Source organism: Falco biarmicus, chromosome W (assembly GCF_023638135.1).
Source record: "Falco biarmicus isolate bFalBia1 chromosome W, bFalBia1.pri, whole genome shotgun sequence".
In the NCBI taxonomy this organism is placed as follows: Eukaryota; Metazoa; Chordata; class Aves; order Falconiformes; family Falconidae; genus Falco; species Falco biarmicus.
The window spans coordinates 5026525-5042528 of NC_079310.1; the positions used below are offsets into that span (position 1 = coordinate 5026525).

A 16004-nucleotide genomic window follows, 5' to 3' on the forward strand; every position below is an offset into this window, starting at 1 on the left:
AGGGACTTCAAGTAACAGTCTCGAATAACAAGCAGCACAGTGATTCATACGTCATTGGTTAATAAGTGCTAACATAAGTCTAACATGGAGGTTAACTCCTTAAAATCAAAAGGCTCTTATAACTAACTGTTGCATAAACACAAAATATAGAAAGATTCAGTAAAATCTTAAAATAATCTGCAACAGCTGTAGATCCACAAATGACACCAACCTGTCATTCCCAAGAAGGTTCTAAGTTCCTTAACCGTTTGTGGCTTGTGAGTCTGGCAGATGGCTTCTTTCCTTGCTTTTCCCATGGTCCATTCACCAGCTGTGATTTCATATCCTAGATAAGTCACCTTCTGTTAGGCTATTTGAGCTTTCTGCGGAGAGACTCAATAACCGCTTAGTCCAAGAAAGTTCAGTAAACTCACTGTCCATGTTATATTCTGTTCTTTTGTTTCAGTGGCTATGAGAAGGTCATCCACATATTGCAACACAGTTTCATTTCCAGATGGTGATTCCCATTGCTCTAGATCCTTTGCTAGCTGGTTGCCAAAAAGAGTGGGGCTATTCTTCAAACCTTGTGGAAGTACAGTCCATTAGCTGCGTTTTCCTCCCAGAATCTGGATTTTCCCACTCCAAGGCAAATAACAACTGGCTTTCTGGGCTCAAGGGTAGGCAGAAAAAAGCATCCTTTAAGTCCAAGCTGGTAAACCAGGCCAATTCGTGTTTTAATTTGGTTAACAAAGTATACAAGTTGGCCACCACAGGGTATAAATCCTCAGTTATTTTGTTAATGGCCCTAAGATCCTGGACTATCCTGTATTTTCCATCTGTCTTTTTCACTGGTAATATAGGAGTGCTATATTCAGATTCACACTCCGCCAGCAGTCCATACCTTAAAAATTGTTCTATGATCGGGCAAATTCCTTTTCTGCCTTCCATCCTCAAGGGATATTGTTTCACCCTTACCAGTCTGGTTCCTGGTTTCATTTTGACTGTTATTGGTAAAACTGTTCTTGCTTTGCCAGGTATTTCAGTGGCCCATACCCCTGGAAATACTTGGTCCTGAATCTCCTTTGGTAATTCTCTCTTTTCAGAGGGACTTATCAAAGCTAAACTTAAAAGCTCAGTTAGCTGGTCATTCCCTACCTTAAATTCTATTCCTTCCTTTACAAATTTTATTTCTGCTCCCAGTTTTTCCAATAAATCTCATCCCAATAAGGGCTTTGGTGAATTTGGCATATAGAGGAATTTGTGTATTCCTAATTGTTTACCTAATTTGAATTTCAGGGGCTGGAGGAAATATGCCTTTTCATTTTGACCGGTAGCTCCCTTTACCATCACAAAACCATTATCAATAGGTGTTAAAGCCTGGTTTAAGACCGAAAACGTCGCCCCAGTATCCACTAAAAATTCTAACCCCCATTGTTGTTTCCCTAGCTTTAATATAACCAGTGGATCCGCCAGGGTAGATTCCTCAGGTTTCCGTCAATCATCACAGTCTCCTGCCACAGGGGCCTGGGTTCTAGGGGTGTTCATGATTTTCCTGCCTCCTTGTCTCCTTTGAGGACAATCCCTCTTCCAGTGTCCTGTTTGTTTACACCATGCACACTGATTCATCCCCAACGGGGGTCTCCAAGAGTCTCCACCTTCCAGGGTCATCACTGTTTTCTCTCTTGTCAGGACCCCCCTTGTAAGGCTGCTATCAAAGTTCTCCTCTCCCTTCTTCCTTCCTTCTCCATGGCTTTACAGTCTTTTTTTTCTTTTCTTCCTTTTCCCTATTATTAAATACTTTCCAAGCCTCGTTGAGAAGTTTTTCTAAGTTTTGCCCCTCGGGCATGCCCAGTTTCTGTAGTTTTTTCCATATGTCTCTGGCCAATTGGCCTATAAAAAGCAAGACTTAACTGCTGAATTACCACCTCTGATTCAGGATCTAAAAGAATTTTTCGCCTCATCGTGTCCCGAAGTTTTTCCAAGAACTCTGATGGAGATTTGTTTGGCCCCTGTCTAGTTATGTATAATGTTGACCATTTTATTATTTTGGGGATAGCTCTCTATATTCCTTGTGCTACCCAATCTCGATATTGTTCCAATAGTTGCGTCTGTGCAGCTCTATTGGGATCCCAGCTGGGGTCTTGTAGGGGAAAATGATCTTTTGTATCTTCCCCTGACCCTTTAAGTTGTTCCTCAGCCAGCTCGTGGGCCTTCTTCAGTATCAATTGTTTCTCGGTTTCAGTTACATGATGTAACATTAATTGAATATCCTTCCAATCAGGGTTATGTTGTCTGACTAAGTACTGGAAATGTTTTGCCACCCCTACAGGATCCGTTCTATAGCCCCTTGCCTTTTTTTCCCAGGACTCTAAATCCAGCGAGGTAAAGGGTACCCTTATTACAGCACCTCCCAACCACCTCCCAACCACTTCCAGTGCCTGGATGGGTTTAGATTCAGGTTTTAACTCTTTCCTGGCCCGAGTACGGGAAGCCACAGGCATTTCAGGGGCACTATCAGAGTCTGACTCCCCGGAGGTTTCCTGGCTTTCCCGTGCTGTTACAGGGGGTGGCCTCTCATATTCAGGTAAACTTTTATTCTGTGCCTTTTGAGTCTTGTCTGGGTTCGTACATCTCTGTCCGATACTACATGAGGAACAACGCCTCTTCAATTTACCTTTTCTTCCTTTTAGGTTTTCCTTTTCTAATGCTAACACCATGGGGTCCTGTGGGGTTTCATGCCACAAACTTTCTGGTACTCTGGGTGATTACGGAGAGTAAAGAATAGGTTGGCATATGAATACCCTTCGCATTTTCACTCCCTCCTTAAAAATAATGCTAATTGCAAAAAGGGTATTATAGTTTAAAGTACCATTTATCAGCCACTTCATCCTCTAATTTATAGAGGGGCCACCACTGATTACAGTATTTTATCAATATCCTTTTACTCATTGAGCCTCCATGCTCTACCCCTGTCTTTTTCCAGTGTTTTAATATGCAACCCAAAGGGCTGGCTTCCGGACACTCTTTACTTGATTTGGCACCCATTATTAGACTTATATTCTAGACTTCCTTCTTATAATTTCCACAAAAACAGTCCCTAACACTTGCTTATTTCACTAATCCTTGGGAATGTCCCATAAATCAGGTAACAGTGATTCTCACCCACAGAGTAAAGTTATAATATCAGTCTGATCCCGATGGGGTTAAGGGGGAGTGTGACAACAGGCAGATAACAAGCATAGGAGCAGCTATATAAAACCTTTCCACACCCTAAGCATCTAAGTCCATGTTCTGTGTCTGGTATTTAAGTCTTAAATTCCTGTTTGATTCCCTACCATACATTAAACAACAAGAAAGACAGATTGCATTTATAACACTAGACAACGACCTCTCGCTTCGTTCGTCTCTGGCTGTTTCCCTCGCAGGAGAACAGAATCACGGATCAGAACTCCACAATCACTTTGTGCTTAATTGCACATCTCAATCACGCTATCACACACTCTCACACAAAAGCGCTTTCACTGTTCAGTTTGGTTTTGGATTTATGATATTAAGACACATTCTCACTGATGTTAAAATACACACAGTACCGAACACTTAGAGCTATCCCACACAGCACTCCAGCTATCCCAGCAAGGAGTGCACAAGTTACTATTCCACCACAACTTACAGGATCTTGGGTGCTCCCTCACCCCGCGTGGTTCTTTTTCTGTTGGGCCCAACAAAACCAAGGGGCGAGCAATGTTGCTTCCTCACCCTGCGTGGGATACCTCCTCACGTCTTACAGGGTCTTGGTGAGCGTTATTACTCCTCACCTCACGTGGGACATCTCCACAAGGCTTACAGGTTCTTCCCCTGCCCCCCTGCAGGTATTTTAAATTCACATACCTTATCCGCTGCTTGCTGCTTGCTGATGGTCCTTGTCTACCCCTGCAGCAGCCGGAGGAGCAGGGAAGTTCCTCCAAGAATCCCCCAGGGCACGCCTAGGACCGTCCCCCTCAACCAACTATGCAATCAGGCAAAGAGGCGTCCCATCTGGATTGCCAAATTGACGTGTGGAATTAAACTTTGTAACTCAGGATAGATTATAAAGCAGGTATGTTTAATTCACTGGCGGGCATCAGGGTGGATAATTCAAAAAGCACCTGCTGCCCTGACTTCTTTGTGCATGTGTGATTTAAAGTATACATTCATACATATTCAACAGATGCCCGAGAATAGGTTGGGTTAGGATAATTAGTCTACCAAGAAGTCATTAACATAAGTTTCCTCCCATTTGCGCTTGCGCTCTATCTCCTTGCTGGTGGTTGTGGGGGTCGTTGGGGATGAAGGCTTAGCAGTCTCCCTTGCTGTGAACTTTTCACCTTCACTTTTCACGCAGACTCAGTCGTGTCTTGAGTTTCTTCCAAACCATAAAACAGGATAGATCCAGTTTTCCTATCTAAAGGCACAGATGTTCGCATACCGGTGTCTTCTTTTTGGCACACAGAGCATCCCAGGTCCACCTTATTAGTACAAAGGGCCCCAGGACCGGGCCTAATTTGCAAAGTTGTACTCTGAAGCTCCTTGCCTAATTTGCAAAGTCACACTGTGAAGCTCCTCTTTATACATATAATGAGAATTTTAATTATTCTAAGTTTTCCATATCCTATTAATCTAGTTATTTCTAAGCTTTCTATCAGTTGCAGGTCCCTTCCAACTGAAATATTATATTCCTATTCCTGCCTGTATCCCTATTCTTTCAGCCAGTCCTTGAGGTTTTTGCACATAAACACTGGTAACTTTTTCCGGTTTGATCCTTCTTGTGCTGTTTTAGGTGAGAATTGTCACTGGAAGCTTGAAGCTTATTGTTTATATTATTTGCCTGTGAGTTTTGTTTAGCATTATGAAACCACTTGCAGAAGTGAAGGTAGCAAAAAGAAGATGCTGAGTTGTAGGTCTAGAATTTAAATTTTCGTAGAGCTTTAGTGTTACTGGAATCTCGGAATGAAGAACTTATCGACACCAATGTGATGTAGATAAGCAGACACTTCTTTATTAACGGCCGGGTGCGTGAGCGAGTCCTCTCACGATCAACGCACACCAGGTCTCAAAATCAGACACCATATATAAAACTTATTCATACATATTCATTAAATATTCATGTGTAATCATAATATTTCCCGTAAATCATTAACATATTCTCCTCCCATATCCGATTCTGCGCAGTAAAGGTTAGAAAGGTCCAGAAATGGGTCTGGGGTACGATTTGGGTAGGTGGTATATGAGTCGGTGGTCGCGATCTCCCCCTGCCGGAATTACCTTTTACTAAAGTTCACGGTTTCTTGGCAGGTAACTACAAGCTGTTCCAGTCGACTCTCCCCAGTTTCCATTAATCTCATATTCTGACATCTCAATACACTTTCTACATACAGAAGACTGGTCAAATACAAAGAAACCTTTCAAACCCTAAATTTATTACCTAAGTTTTAACAATGGTTCTAGCCCCTTCTTCTGGCCTTGGTACAGGGTGTACAGAAGATCTCATAGCAGCTTTTACTGTGCAACTATAAGTTTCATTAAAATATTTCTTATCCTTCTATATTTCAATTTTATAAAATGATTTTATAAAATCAATTAATCAATCAAAGTCAATCAATCTTAACTTATTAACAAATCGATAACATTAGCATTCAAAATTTAAAAATGCAGAGATACGCTGTATGATACTTCAAGTTGAACTTTCTGAAGGCCTCATTTTCAGCAAAATCACAGTAGCAGTGGTTAGGAAGACTAAAGCCCTAATAGAATTACAACTGGCCGGGGACATCAGGGGCAACAAGAAAAGCTTCTGTAGATACATTAGTAATAAAAGGAAAACTAGGGAAAACATGGGCCCTTTCTGGAAGGAAACAGGAGACCTGGTTACCCAGGACATGGAGAAGGCTGGGGTACTCAATTACGTTTTTGCCTCAGTCTTCACTGGCAAGTGCTCCAGCCATACTGCCCAAATCGCAGAAGGTAAAGGCAGGAACTGGGAGAACGAAGAACTGCCCACTGTAGGAGATGATCAGGTTCAAGACTGTCTAAGGAACCTGAAGGTGCACAAGTCCATGGGACCTGATGAGATAGATACATCTGTAGGTCCTGAGGGAACAGGTGGATGAAGTGGCTAAGCCTTCCATCATGTTTGAGAAGTCGTGGCAGTCTAGTCTGGAAAAGGGGACATGTAATCCCCATTTTTAAAAAGGGAAAAAAGAAAGACCCAGGAAGCTACAGGGAAGTCAGTCTCACCTCTGGGCCCACAAGATCATGGAGCAGATCCTCCTGGCTAAGGCACATGGAAAATAAGGAAGTGATTGGTGACAGCCAACATGGCTTCACTAAGGGAAAATTGTGCCTGACAAATTTGGTGGCCTTCTATGATGGGGTTACAGGACTGACAAGGGAGGGAAGAGCAACTGATGTCATCTACCTGGACATGTGCAAAGCTTTTGACACTGTCCTGCATGGCATCCTTGTCTCTAAACTGGAGAGGTGTGGATTTGAGGGGTAGACCACTCAATGGATGAAGAATTGGCTGGATGGACACGTCAAAGAGTTGTGGTCAATGGCTTGATGTCCAAGTGGAGACTGGTGGTGAGTGGTGTTCCTCAGGGGTCTGTATTGGGACCGGTGCTCTTCAACATCTTTGTCAGTGACATGGACAATGGGATCAAGTTCACCCTCAACAAGTTTGCTGATGATGCTAAGCTGTGTGGTGCAGTCAACATGCTGGACAGAAAGGATGCCATCCAGAGGGACCTTTACAGGCTTAAGAGGTGGGCCTGTGTGAACCTCATGAAGTTCAACAAGGCCAAGTGCAAGGTCCTGCATGTGGGTCAGGGAAACCTCCAGTATCAACACAGGCTAGGCTGAGAATGGATTGAAAGCAGCCCTGAGGAGAAGGACTTGGGGGTGCTAGTGGCTGAAAAGCTCAGCATAGCCCAATGATGTGTGCTTGCAGCCCAGAAAGCCAACTGAATCTTGGGCTGCATCAAAAGAAGCGTGGCCAGCAGGTTGAAGGAGGTGGTTCTCCACCTCTGCTTGGCTTTTGTGAGACCCCACCTGGACTACTGTGTTCAGCTCTGGAGCCCCCAGCATAAGAAAGACGTGGACCTGTTGCAGTGAGTGCAGAGGAGGGCCACGAAGATGATCAGAGGGCTGGAGCACCTCTCCTATGAAGACAGGCTGAGAGTTGGAGTTGTTCAGCCTGGAGAAGAGAAGGCTCTGGAGAGACCTTACAAGTGGCCTTTCAGAATTTAAAGAGGGCCTATAAGAAAGATGGGGACAAACTTTTTAGTAGGGCCTACAGTGATAGGACAAGAGGTAATGGTTTTAAACTGAAAGAGTGTAGATTTAGACTAGACATTATCTTTCCTGTGAGGGTGGTGAGGCACTGGCACAGGTTGCCCAGAGAAGCTGTGGATGCCCCATCCCTGGCAGTGTTCAAGGCCAGGCTGGATGGGGCTTTGAGCAACCTGGGCTAGTGGAAGGTGTCCCTGCCCATGGCAGGGGGGTTGGAACTAGATGGTCTTTCAGGTTCCTTCCAACCCAAACCATTCTATGATTCTATGAATCGTATTTGTGGTAATGCTGAACGGTTGTAGGTACCCACATTTATCACTCATTATTTTGCTGGGGTTTTTTTTCCTCATGCAGATTATATTAACAACAAATTTCAAAAGAATGAATCAAGGTCATGATAAAGTTTAGAAGACCATCCTGTGAAAGCGAGTGTTTGAAGAGAAGTGTGTTGGACCTAGGCTTGTAAAGAATGGAAGAATACAAAGTGTTGAAAATACTAGGAGAGGGATCCTTTGGCCGAGCTCTCCTAGTTCATCATAGAATCAGTGACCAGAAGTATGCAATGAAGGAAATAAGACTTCCCATGGTAAGTGTGACACATACATCACATCATCCACCACTTTAAAAACAAAAAACAAACCAATATAATTCTGGATCTATTTTTGAAATGCTGAACATTTTTGCTTAGAGTTTTGTGTATTAGACAGGTGTATGGTATGGCTACTATGTAACTATGTCTGAATCAATGTTGATAATAAGTAAGGTAGCAAAATCTGATCTGTTTCAGAAAGCATGTGGCTACATTTTGGGAAGTGTAGCACATAGGAAGACACTTAGAATGAAACCCCTGTTCTGCTGATGCCCTTGGCTGCATTCCCATTGATTTCACTGGATAGACATCATCTGCAACACCTAATGAGGAAATTAGCCTCATATTATTGCTGGTAATCAGTTATTCAGGTTACCTTCTCTGCACTTAGCTAAGCAAAAAAAAAATAATCACAAAATGAGAGGCACTGGCTTTATTGAGGCTGAAGCTCAGTTAATACCTGAGCACTTGGCTTTATACTGAGTTCATGAAGTATAGACTGTCATCTGTTCCAAAGTCTTTGTGCTGCTTTGTTACATAGTTCTGCATTTTCAAAACATAAAAAGTAACTAAATAAAGTAGCAAAATATCCTCTCAAATTAATAAGAAACAAAACCCCACACACCTCCCCCAAAATGAAGAAGTCTTCAGCTAGTAATAAACCATAGATTAAAAAATGATGGGGTTTTCAAGTTTATGAATGTCTTATTAAAATAACTGAAGAATAATTCTTAAAAATGCTTTCCTTTTGGAAAGTGAGGTGCATCATCTATGTATGAAAATTTGTTAGTGTGACATTTATATGAGCATACTTACATTTTCAGTCTTCATCTGATGTAGAGAACTCTAGGAAGGAAGCAGTCCTTTTGGCTAAAATGAAACATCCAAATATCATTGCCTATAAAGAATCATTTGAAGGTAAATATAAAAACTTAAAATACCTTTGTTTATAGTTGCATACTCTCAAGAGATCAAGATTACTTTTATTGTTGTTTATAATACATTATAAACAAAGTACATGTTTATTGTAATATTTAATACATAGCATGTAGTCGGAGCTTTATAGTAAAAATAACATACTTACTCCGCTAACGAAAATACTAATTATTCTTAAATTACCTAAAATTTAGCTGGTGGACATCTGTATATAGTGATGGAATATTGTGATGATGGAGTTCTAATGCAAAAGATAAAACACCAAAGAGGAAATTTGTTCCCTGAAGAAAAGGTAAGACATTGTTTTGAACCAAGGACCTAGGAATCCTTTTTCATGTAAACTGAAGCATGCTGCATTGCATAACACAAATTATAGATATACAAACACCTTAAATGAAACAAGGACACTTATAGAAACATTTTTGATTTGATAATTTCCAGCAGAACAGCTGGACTGAAAGGAATAAAAGACAAATTGCTGTCTATATCTGAGAATTGTGCAGGCAGTGTGAAAAAACAGAGTTGGGTTTGCATGCATAAATTTATGCAATTAAGTAAGGATTTAACACAAACTTCAGCCATAATTTCAAGCATGGGAAGAGGTACTGCAAATGGAAAGTAAATAAAGCATTCTGGTAAGATAAATGAAACTAGCCAGGAGACTAAATACTTGCATTTTATGTATCAGTTAAATGTTTGAACCATTCAGCAGGCATTAACTCCTTTTATCAGATAGGATATAATATTACTTAGGAGAAGGTCCAAAGTGGCATTGTAGTGATTGAAAACTGCTTCCTGCCACAGTTAGAAGCATCATCTTAATCAAAATGAAAAGACCAGTATCCTCCCCTAATATAATATTTAGGTTGGCCAAACATCTCCAAGAACTTTATTTTGTACTTTTAAAAAGAATACATTTCCTTTTAGAAACAGTATGTTATCTCAGTGTGGATTTTTTTAATTTGCTAATTTACTATAAAATTGTAATTCACTTGCTTATAAAATGACCGTCAGGTAAAGTGCCATGTAGTGACTCCCTAGCTTCATTATTTTTATGTATTATTAGTTTTCTAGACACAGGTAGTAAACATTTCTTCTGGCATGTTAAAATATACTTTATCTTGAAGAATTCAGTCTTTCATGCTAACTGGGGGCCATTATGCTACAGTTACTTTTAACTGCCAAGTATTCTGAACATGCTTTTTTTTCTTAATGGTTTTTTATCTATTAGTAAAGCATTCATTATATGCAGCATTGAGCTGTTATAACTCTTACTCTTTTCAGATCCTTCATTGGTTTGTGCAGATGTGCCTGGGTGTGAAGCACATTCATGATAAAAGTGTGTTGCACAGGGATATCAAATCCAAGGTGAACAGAGCAAGTTTTGTTGCCATTAATAAACTCTCTTCTGCATGCAAAAGTTCAAATCCCTCTTTCACAATTTCCTGTTACTGCTGCATGCTGTGTTTTTCATTTAGGCTTAAGAATATTAAGTAAATGAAATTGTGGAGTGTATGGGATGACATAATATTGTGGGTGTAAACATCGTCTAAGTATACCTGTACCCTTCATGTCCACACTGCACCAATTGCTTGTGACAGACTGCATATAATTTAAATCAATAATAGATGTAGAAAATGTGTATGAAATATGCAGTTTGTAAATAACTTGCCTCTCACTTTTTCTTTGTTACTCTTTCCTAGCAGAAAGAGACACATTCAGAAGAAAGTGTGACCTTAGTGATTCGAGTACAGCATAGAGATAAGGCATTTCTAAACTCTGATTCTTCTCTGTTCCTGATGCTGGAGCTTTAGGCCCATATAACCTTTCTATTTCCCTTTAAACATAGTTCTTAACTTTTTTTTTTTTTTTCTTTTGGTGGAAATGTTAGGAGAAGCAAGGAAAAGGAAATATAAGGATAAAATATCAGAAGTGATAGTTGCGACGAGCGAGGGAAAGCAAGCAGCCGACTCAATATGAGTGATAAAGCAAGCTTCGATTTATTACAGCGCGATTATGTCTTATATACAGTTCCAGTTAATTATGCCTACTAGTCATCTGCTGATTGGCTAAGCTCTAAAGGGTTACATTTTCATACGTCCTCCTACTTGCGGTTTCTGCGGATAGCTAGCTACATATTTTTTTTTCCTCTCTTGTCTACGTGAATTCCTCAAAGTTATTTACAACATTAGGCACAAGGTCAGTGTTTTTCTCAGCTTCCTTATCAGCATGCCTCAGCATAGCTGCAAGGCCTGCTCCAGCTAACTTACGCTAACTTTGTTTCACAAAGATCTTTAAGGGAGTCATGGCCGTGATCACACAGCCATTCTGCAACAGATAGTCACTGTTTTCTGTATATACAAACTGCAGAAATGTTTCCTAGAATAATGTTTAACTGTGTTAATCTATGCTCTTGAAATGCAGAGCATCTTCCTCACTCAAAATGGAAAAGTCAAATTAGGAGATTTTGGATCTGCATGCCTTCTTGCACAGTATGTGGATATCTCCACTGATCTCAGTGGTGTAAAGTTTTATTTTACCACTGATAAATAGTACAGAGTTGTTAAATAATTACTTTTCATCTGGCATTTCTTCTTTGTCATTTCAATAGTCCGGTGTCATATGCTTGCACATATGTGGGAACTCCTTATTATGTACCTCCAGAAATATGGGAAAATATGCCATACAACAACAAAAGGTATTAGTGTTTTCAGTGGTCACAAATAATGCCTGACTAATGTATGTCTTTTTATTGTTGACTCATTCTGGTTTTGTTTCCCTAGCTTTAATATAACCAGTGGATCCGCCAGGGTAGATTCCTCAGGTTTCCGTCAATCATCACAGTCTCCTGCCACAGGGGCCTGGGTTCTAGGGGTGTTCATGATTTTCCTGCCTCCTTGTCTCCTTTGAGGACAATCCCTCTTCCAGTGTCCTGTTTGTTTACACCATGCACACTGATTCATCCCCAACGGGGGTCTCCAAGAGTCTCCACCTTCCAGGGTCATCACTGTTTTCTCTCTTGTCAGGACCCCCCTTGTAAGGCTGCTATCAAAGTTCTCCTCTCCCTTCTTCCTTCCTTCTCCATGGCTTTACAGTCTTTTTTTTCTTTTCTTCCTTTTCCCTATTATTAAATACTTTCCAAGCCTCGTTGAGAAGTTTTTCTAAGTTTTGCCCCTCGGGCATGCCCAGTTTCTGTAGTTTTTTCCATATGTCTCTGGCCAATTGGCCTATAAAAAGCAAGACTTAACTGCTGAATTACCACCTCTGATTCAGGATCTAAAAGAATTTTTCGCCTCATCGTGTCCCGAAGTTTTTCCAAGAACTCTGATGGAGATTTGTTTGGCCCCTGTCTAGTTATGTATAATGTTGACCATTTTATTATTTTGGGGATAGCTCTCTATATTCCTTGTGCTACCCAATCTCGATATTGTTCCAATAGTTGCGTCTGTGCAGCTCTATTGGGATCCCAGCTGGGGTCTTGTAGGGGAAAATGATCTTTTGTATCTTCCCCTGACCCTTTAAGTTGTTCCTCAGCCAGCTCGTGGGCCTTCTTCAGTATCAATTGTTTCTCGGTTTCAGTTACATGATGTAACATTAATTGAATATCCTTCCAATCAGGGTTATGTTGTCTGACTAAGTACTGGAAATGTTTTGCCACCCCTACAGGATCCGTTCTATAGCCCCTTGCCTTTTTTTCCCAGGACTCTAAATCCAGCGAGGTAAAGGGTACCCTTATTACAGCACCTCCCAACCACCTCCCAACCACTTCCAGTGCCTGGATGGGTTTAGATTCAGGTTTTAACTCTTTCCTGGCCCGAGTACGGGAAGCCACAGGCATTTCAGGGGCACTATCAGAGTCTGACTCCCCGGAGGTTTCCTGGCTTTCCCGTGCTGTTACAGGGGGTGGCCTCTCATATTCAGGTAAACTTTTATTCTGTGCCTTTTGAGTCTTGTCTGGGTTCGTACATCTCTGTCCGATACTACATGAGGAACAACGCCTCTTCAATTTACCTTTTCTTCCTTTTAGGTTTTCCTTTTCTAATGCTAACACCATGGGGTCCTGTGGGGTTTCATGCCACAAACTTTCTGGTACTCTGGGTGATTACGGAGAGTAAAGAATAGGTTGGCATATGAATACCCTTCGCATTTTCACTCCCTCCTTAAAAATAATGCTAATTGCAAAAAGGGTATTATAGTTTAAAGTACCATTTATCAGCCACTTCATCCTCTAATTTATAGAGGGGCCACCACTGATTACAGTATTTTATCAATATCCTTTTACTCATTGAGCCTCCATGCTCTACCCCTGTCTTTTTCCAGTGTTTTAATATGCAACCCAAAGGGCTGGCTTCCGGACACTCTTTACTTGATTTGGCACCCATTATTAGACTTATATTCTAGACTTCCTTCTTATAATTTCCACAAAAACAGTCCCTAACACTTGCTTATTTCACTAATCCTTGGGAATGTCCCATAAATCAGGTAACAGTGATTCTCACCCACAGAGTAAAGTTATAATATCAGTCTGATCCCGATGGGGTTAAGGGGGAGTGTGACAACAGGCAGATAACAAGCATAGGAGCAGCTATATAAAACCTTTCCACACCCTAAGCATCTAAGTCCATGTTCTGTGTCTGGTATTTAAGTCTTAAATTCCTGTTTGATTCCCTACCATACATTAAACAACAAGAAAGACAGATTGCATTTATAACACTAGACAACGACCTCTCGCTTCGTTCGTCTCTGGCTGTTTCCCTCGCAGGAGAACAGAATCACGGATCAGAACTCCACAATCACTTTGTGCTTAATTGCACATCTCAATCACGCTATCACACACTCTCACACAAAAGCGCTTTCACTGTTCAGTTTGGTTTTGGATTTATGATATTAAGACACATTCTCACTGATGTTAAAATACACACAGTACCGAACACTTAGAGCTATCCCACACAGCACTCCAGCTATCCCAGCAAGGAGTGCACAAGTTACTATTCCACCACAACTTACAGGATCTTGGGTGCTCCCTCACCCCGCGTGGTTCTTTTTCTGTTGGGCCCAACAAAACCAAGGGGCGAGCAATGTTGCTTCCTCACCCTGCGTGGGATACCTCCTCACGTCTTACAGGGTCTTGGTGAGCGTTATTACTCCTCACCTCACGTGGGACATCTCCACAAGGCTTACAGGTTCTTCCCCTGCCCCCCTGCAGGTATTTTAAATTCACATACCTTATCCGCTGCTTGCTGCTTGCTGATGGTCCTTGTCTACCCCTGCAGCAGCCGGAGGAGCAGGGAAGTTCCTCCAAGAATCCCCCAGGGCACGCCTAGGACCGTCCCCCTCAACCAACTATGCAATCAGGCAAAGAGGCGTCCCATCTGGATTGCCAAATTGACGTGTGGAATTAAACTTTGTAACTCAGGATAGATTATAAAGCAGGTATGTTTAATTCACTGGCGGGCATCAGGGTGGATAATTCAAAAAGCACCTGCTGCCCTGACTTCTTTGTGCATGTGTGATTTAAAGTATACATTCATACATATTCAACAGATGCCCGAGAATAGGTTGGGTTAGGATAATTAGTCTACCAAGAAGTCATTAACATAAGTTTCCTCCCATTTGCGCTTGCGCTCTATCTCCTTGCTGGTGGTTGTGGGGGTCGTTGGGGATGAAGGCTTAGCAGTCTCCCTTGCTGTGAACTTTTCACCTTCACTTTTCACGCAGACTCAGTCGTGTCTTGAGTTTCTTCCAAACCATAAAACAGGATAGATCCAGTTTTCCTATCTAAAGGCACAGATGTTCGCATACCGGTGTCTTCTTTTTGGCACACAGAGCATCCCAGGTCCACCTTATTAGTACAAAGGGCCCCAGGACCGGGCCTAATTTGCAAAGTTGTACTCTGAAGCTCCTTGCCTAATTTGCAAAGTCACACTGTGAAGCTCCTCTTTATACATATAATGAGAATTTTAATTATTCTAAGTTTTCCATATCCTATTAATCTAGTTATTTCTAAGCTTTCTATCAGTTGCAGGTCCCTTCCAACTGAAATATTATATTCCTATTCCTGCCTGTATCCCTATTCTTTCAGCCAGTCCTTGAGGTTTTTGCACATAAACACTGGTAACTTTTTCCGGTTTGATCCTTCTTGTGCTGTTTTAGGTGAGAATTGTCACTGGAAGCTTGAAGCTTATTGTTTATATTATTTGCCTGTGAGTTTTGTTTAGCATTATGAAACCACTTGCAGAAGTGAAGGTAGCAAAAAGAAGATGCTGAGTTGTAGGTCTAGAATTTAAATTTTCGTAGAGCTTTAGTGTTACTGGAATCTCGGAATGAAGAACTTATCGACACCAATGTGATGTAGATAAGCAGACACTTCTTTATTAACGGCCGGGTGCGTGAGCGAGTCCTCTCACGATCAACGCACACCAGGTCTCAAAATCAGACACCATATATAAAACTTATTCATACATATTCATTAAATATTCATGTGTAATCATAATATTTCCCGTAAATCATTAACATATTCTCCTCCCATATCCGATTCTGCGCAGTAAAGGTTAGAAAGGTCCAGAAATGGGTCTGGGGTACGATTTGGGTAGGTGGTATATGAGTCGGTGGTCGCGATCTCCCCCTGCCGGAATTACCTTTTACTAAAGTTCACGGTTTCTTGGCAGGTAACTACAAGCTGTTCCAGTCGACTCTCCCCAGTTTCCATTAATCTCATATTCTGACATCTCAATACACTTTCTACATACAGAAGACTGGTCAAATACAAAGAAACCTTTCAAACCCTAAATTTATTACCTAAGTTTTAACAATGGTTCTAGCCCCTTCTTCTGGCCTTGGTACAGGGTGTACAGAAGATCTCATAGCAGCTTTTACTGTGCAACTATAAGTTTCATTAAAATATTTCTTATCCTTCTATATTTCAATTTTATAAAATGATTTTATAAAATCAATTAATCAATCAAAGTCAATCAATCTTAACTTATTAACAAATCGATAACATTAGCATTCAAAATTTAAAAATGCAGAGATACGCTGTATGATACTTCAAGTTGAACTTTCTGAAGGCCTCATTTTCAGCAAAATCACAGTAGCAGTGGTTAGGAAGACTAAAGCCCTAATAGAATTACAACTGGCCGGGGACATCAGGGGCAACAAGAAAAGCTTCTGTAGA

The 16004-nt window shown here is 41.1% G+C and overlaps 1 protein-coding gene across 1 annotated transcript; it reads left to right on the forward strand.

Moving 5' to 3' along the window:
- The first annotated feature begins 7657 nt into the window (after window positions 1-7657).
- Window positions 7658-11598, forward strand: LOC130142149 (serine/threonine-protein kinase Nek3-like). The gene is made up of 6 exons (XM_056323630.1): window positions 7658-7891; window positions 8719-8812; window positions 9025-9122; window positions 10115-10198; window positions 11255-11322; window positions 11442-11598. Exons 1-6 carry the CDS (start codon window positions 7775-7777, stop codon window positions 11533-11535), a joined length of 555 nt encoding a protein of 184 aa, XP_056179605.1. The 5' UTR covers window positions 7658-7774; the 3' UTR covers window positions 11536-11598.
- The last annotated feature ends 4406 nt before the right edge of the window (window positions 11599-16004 follow it).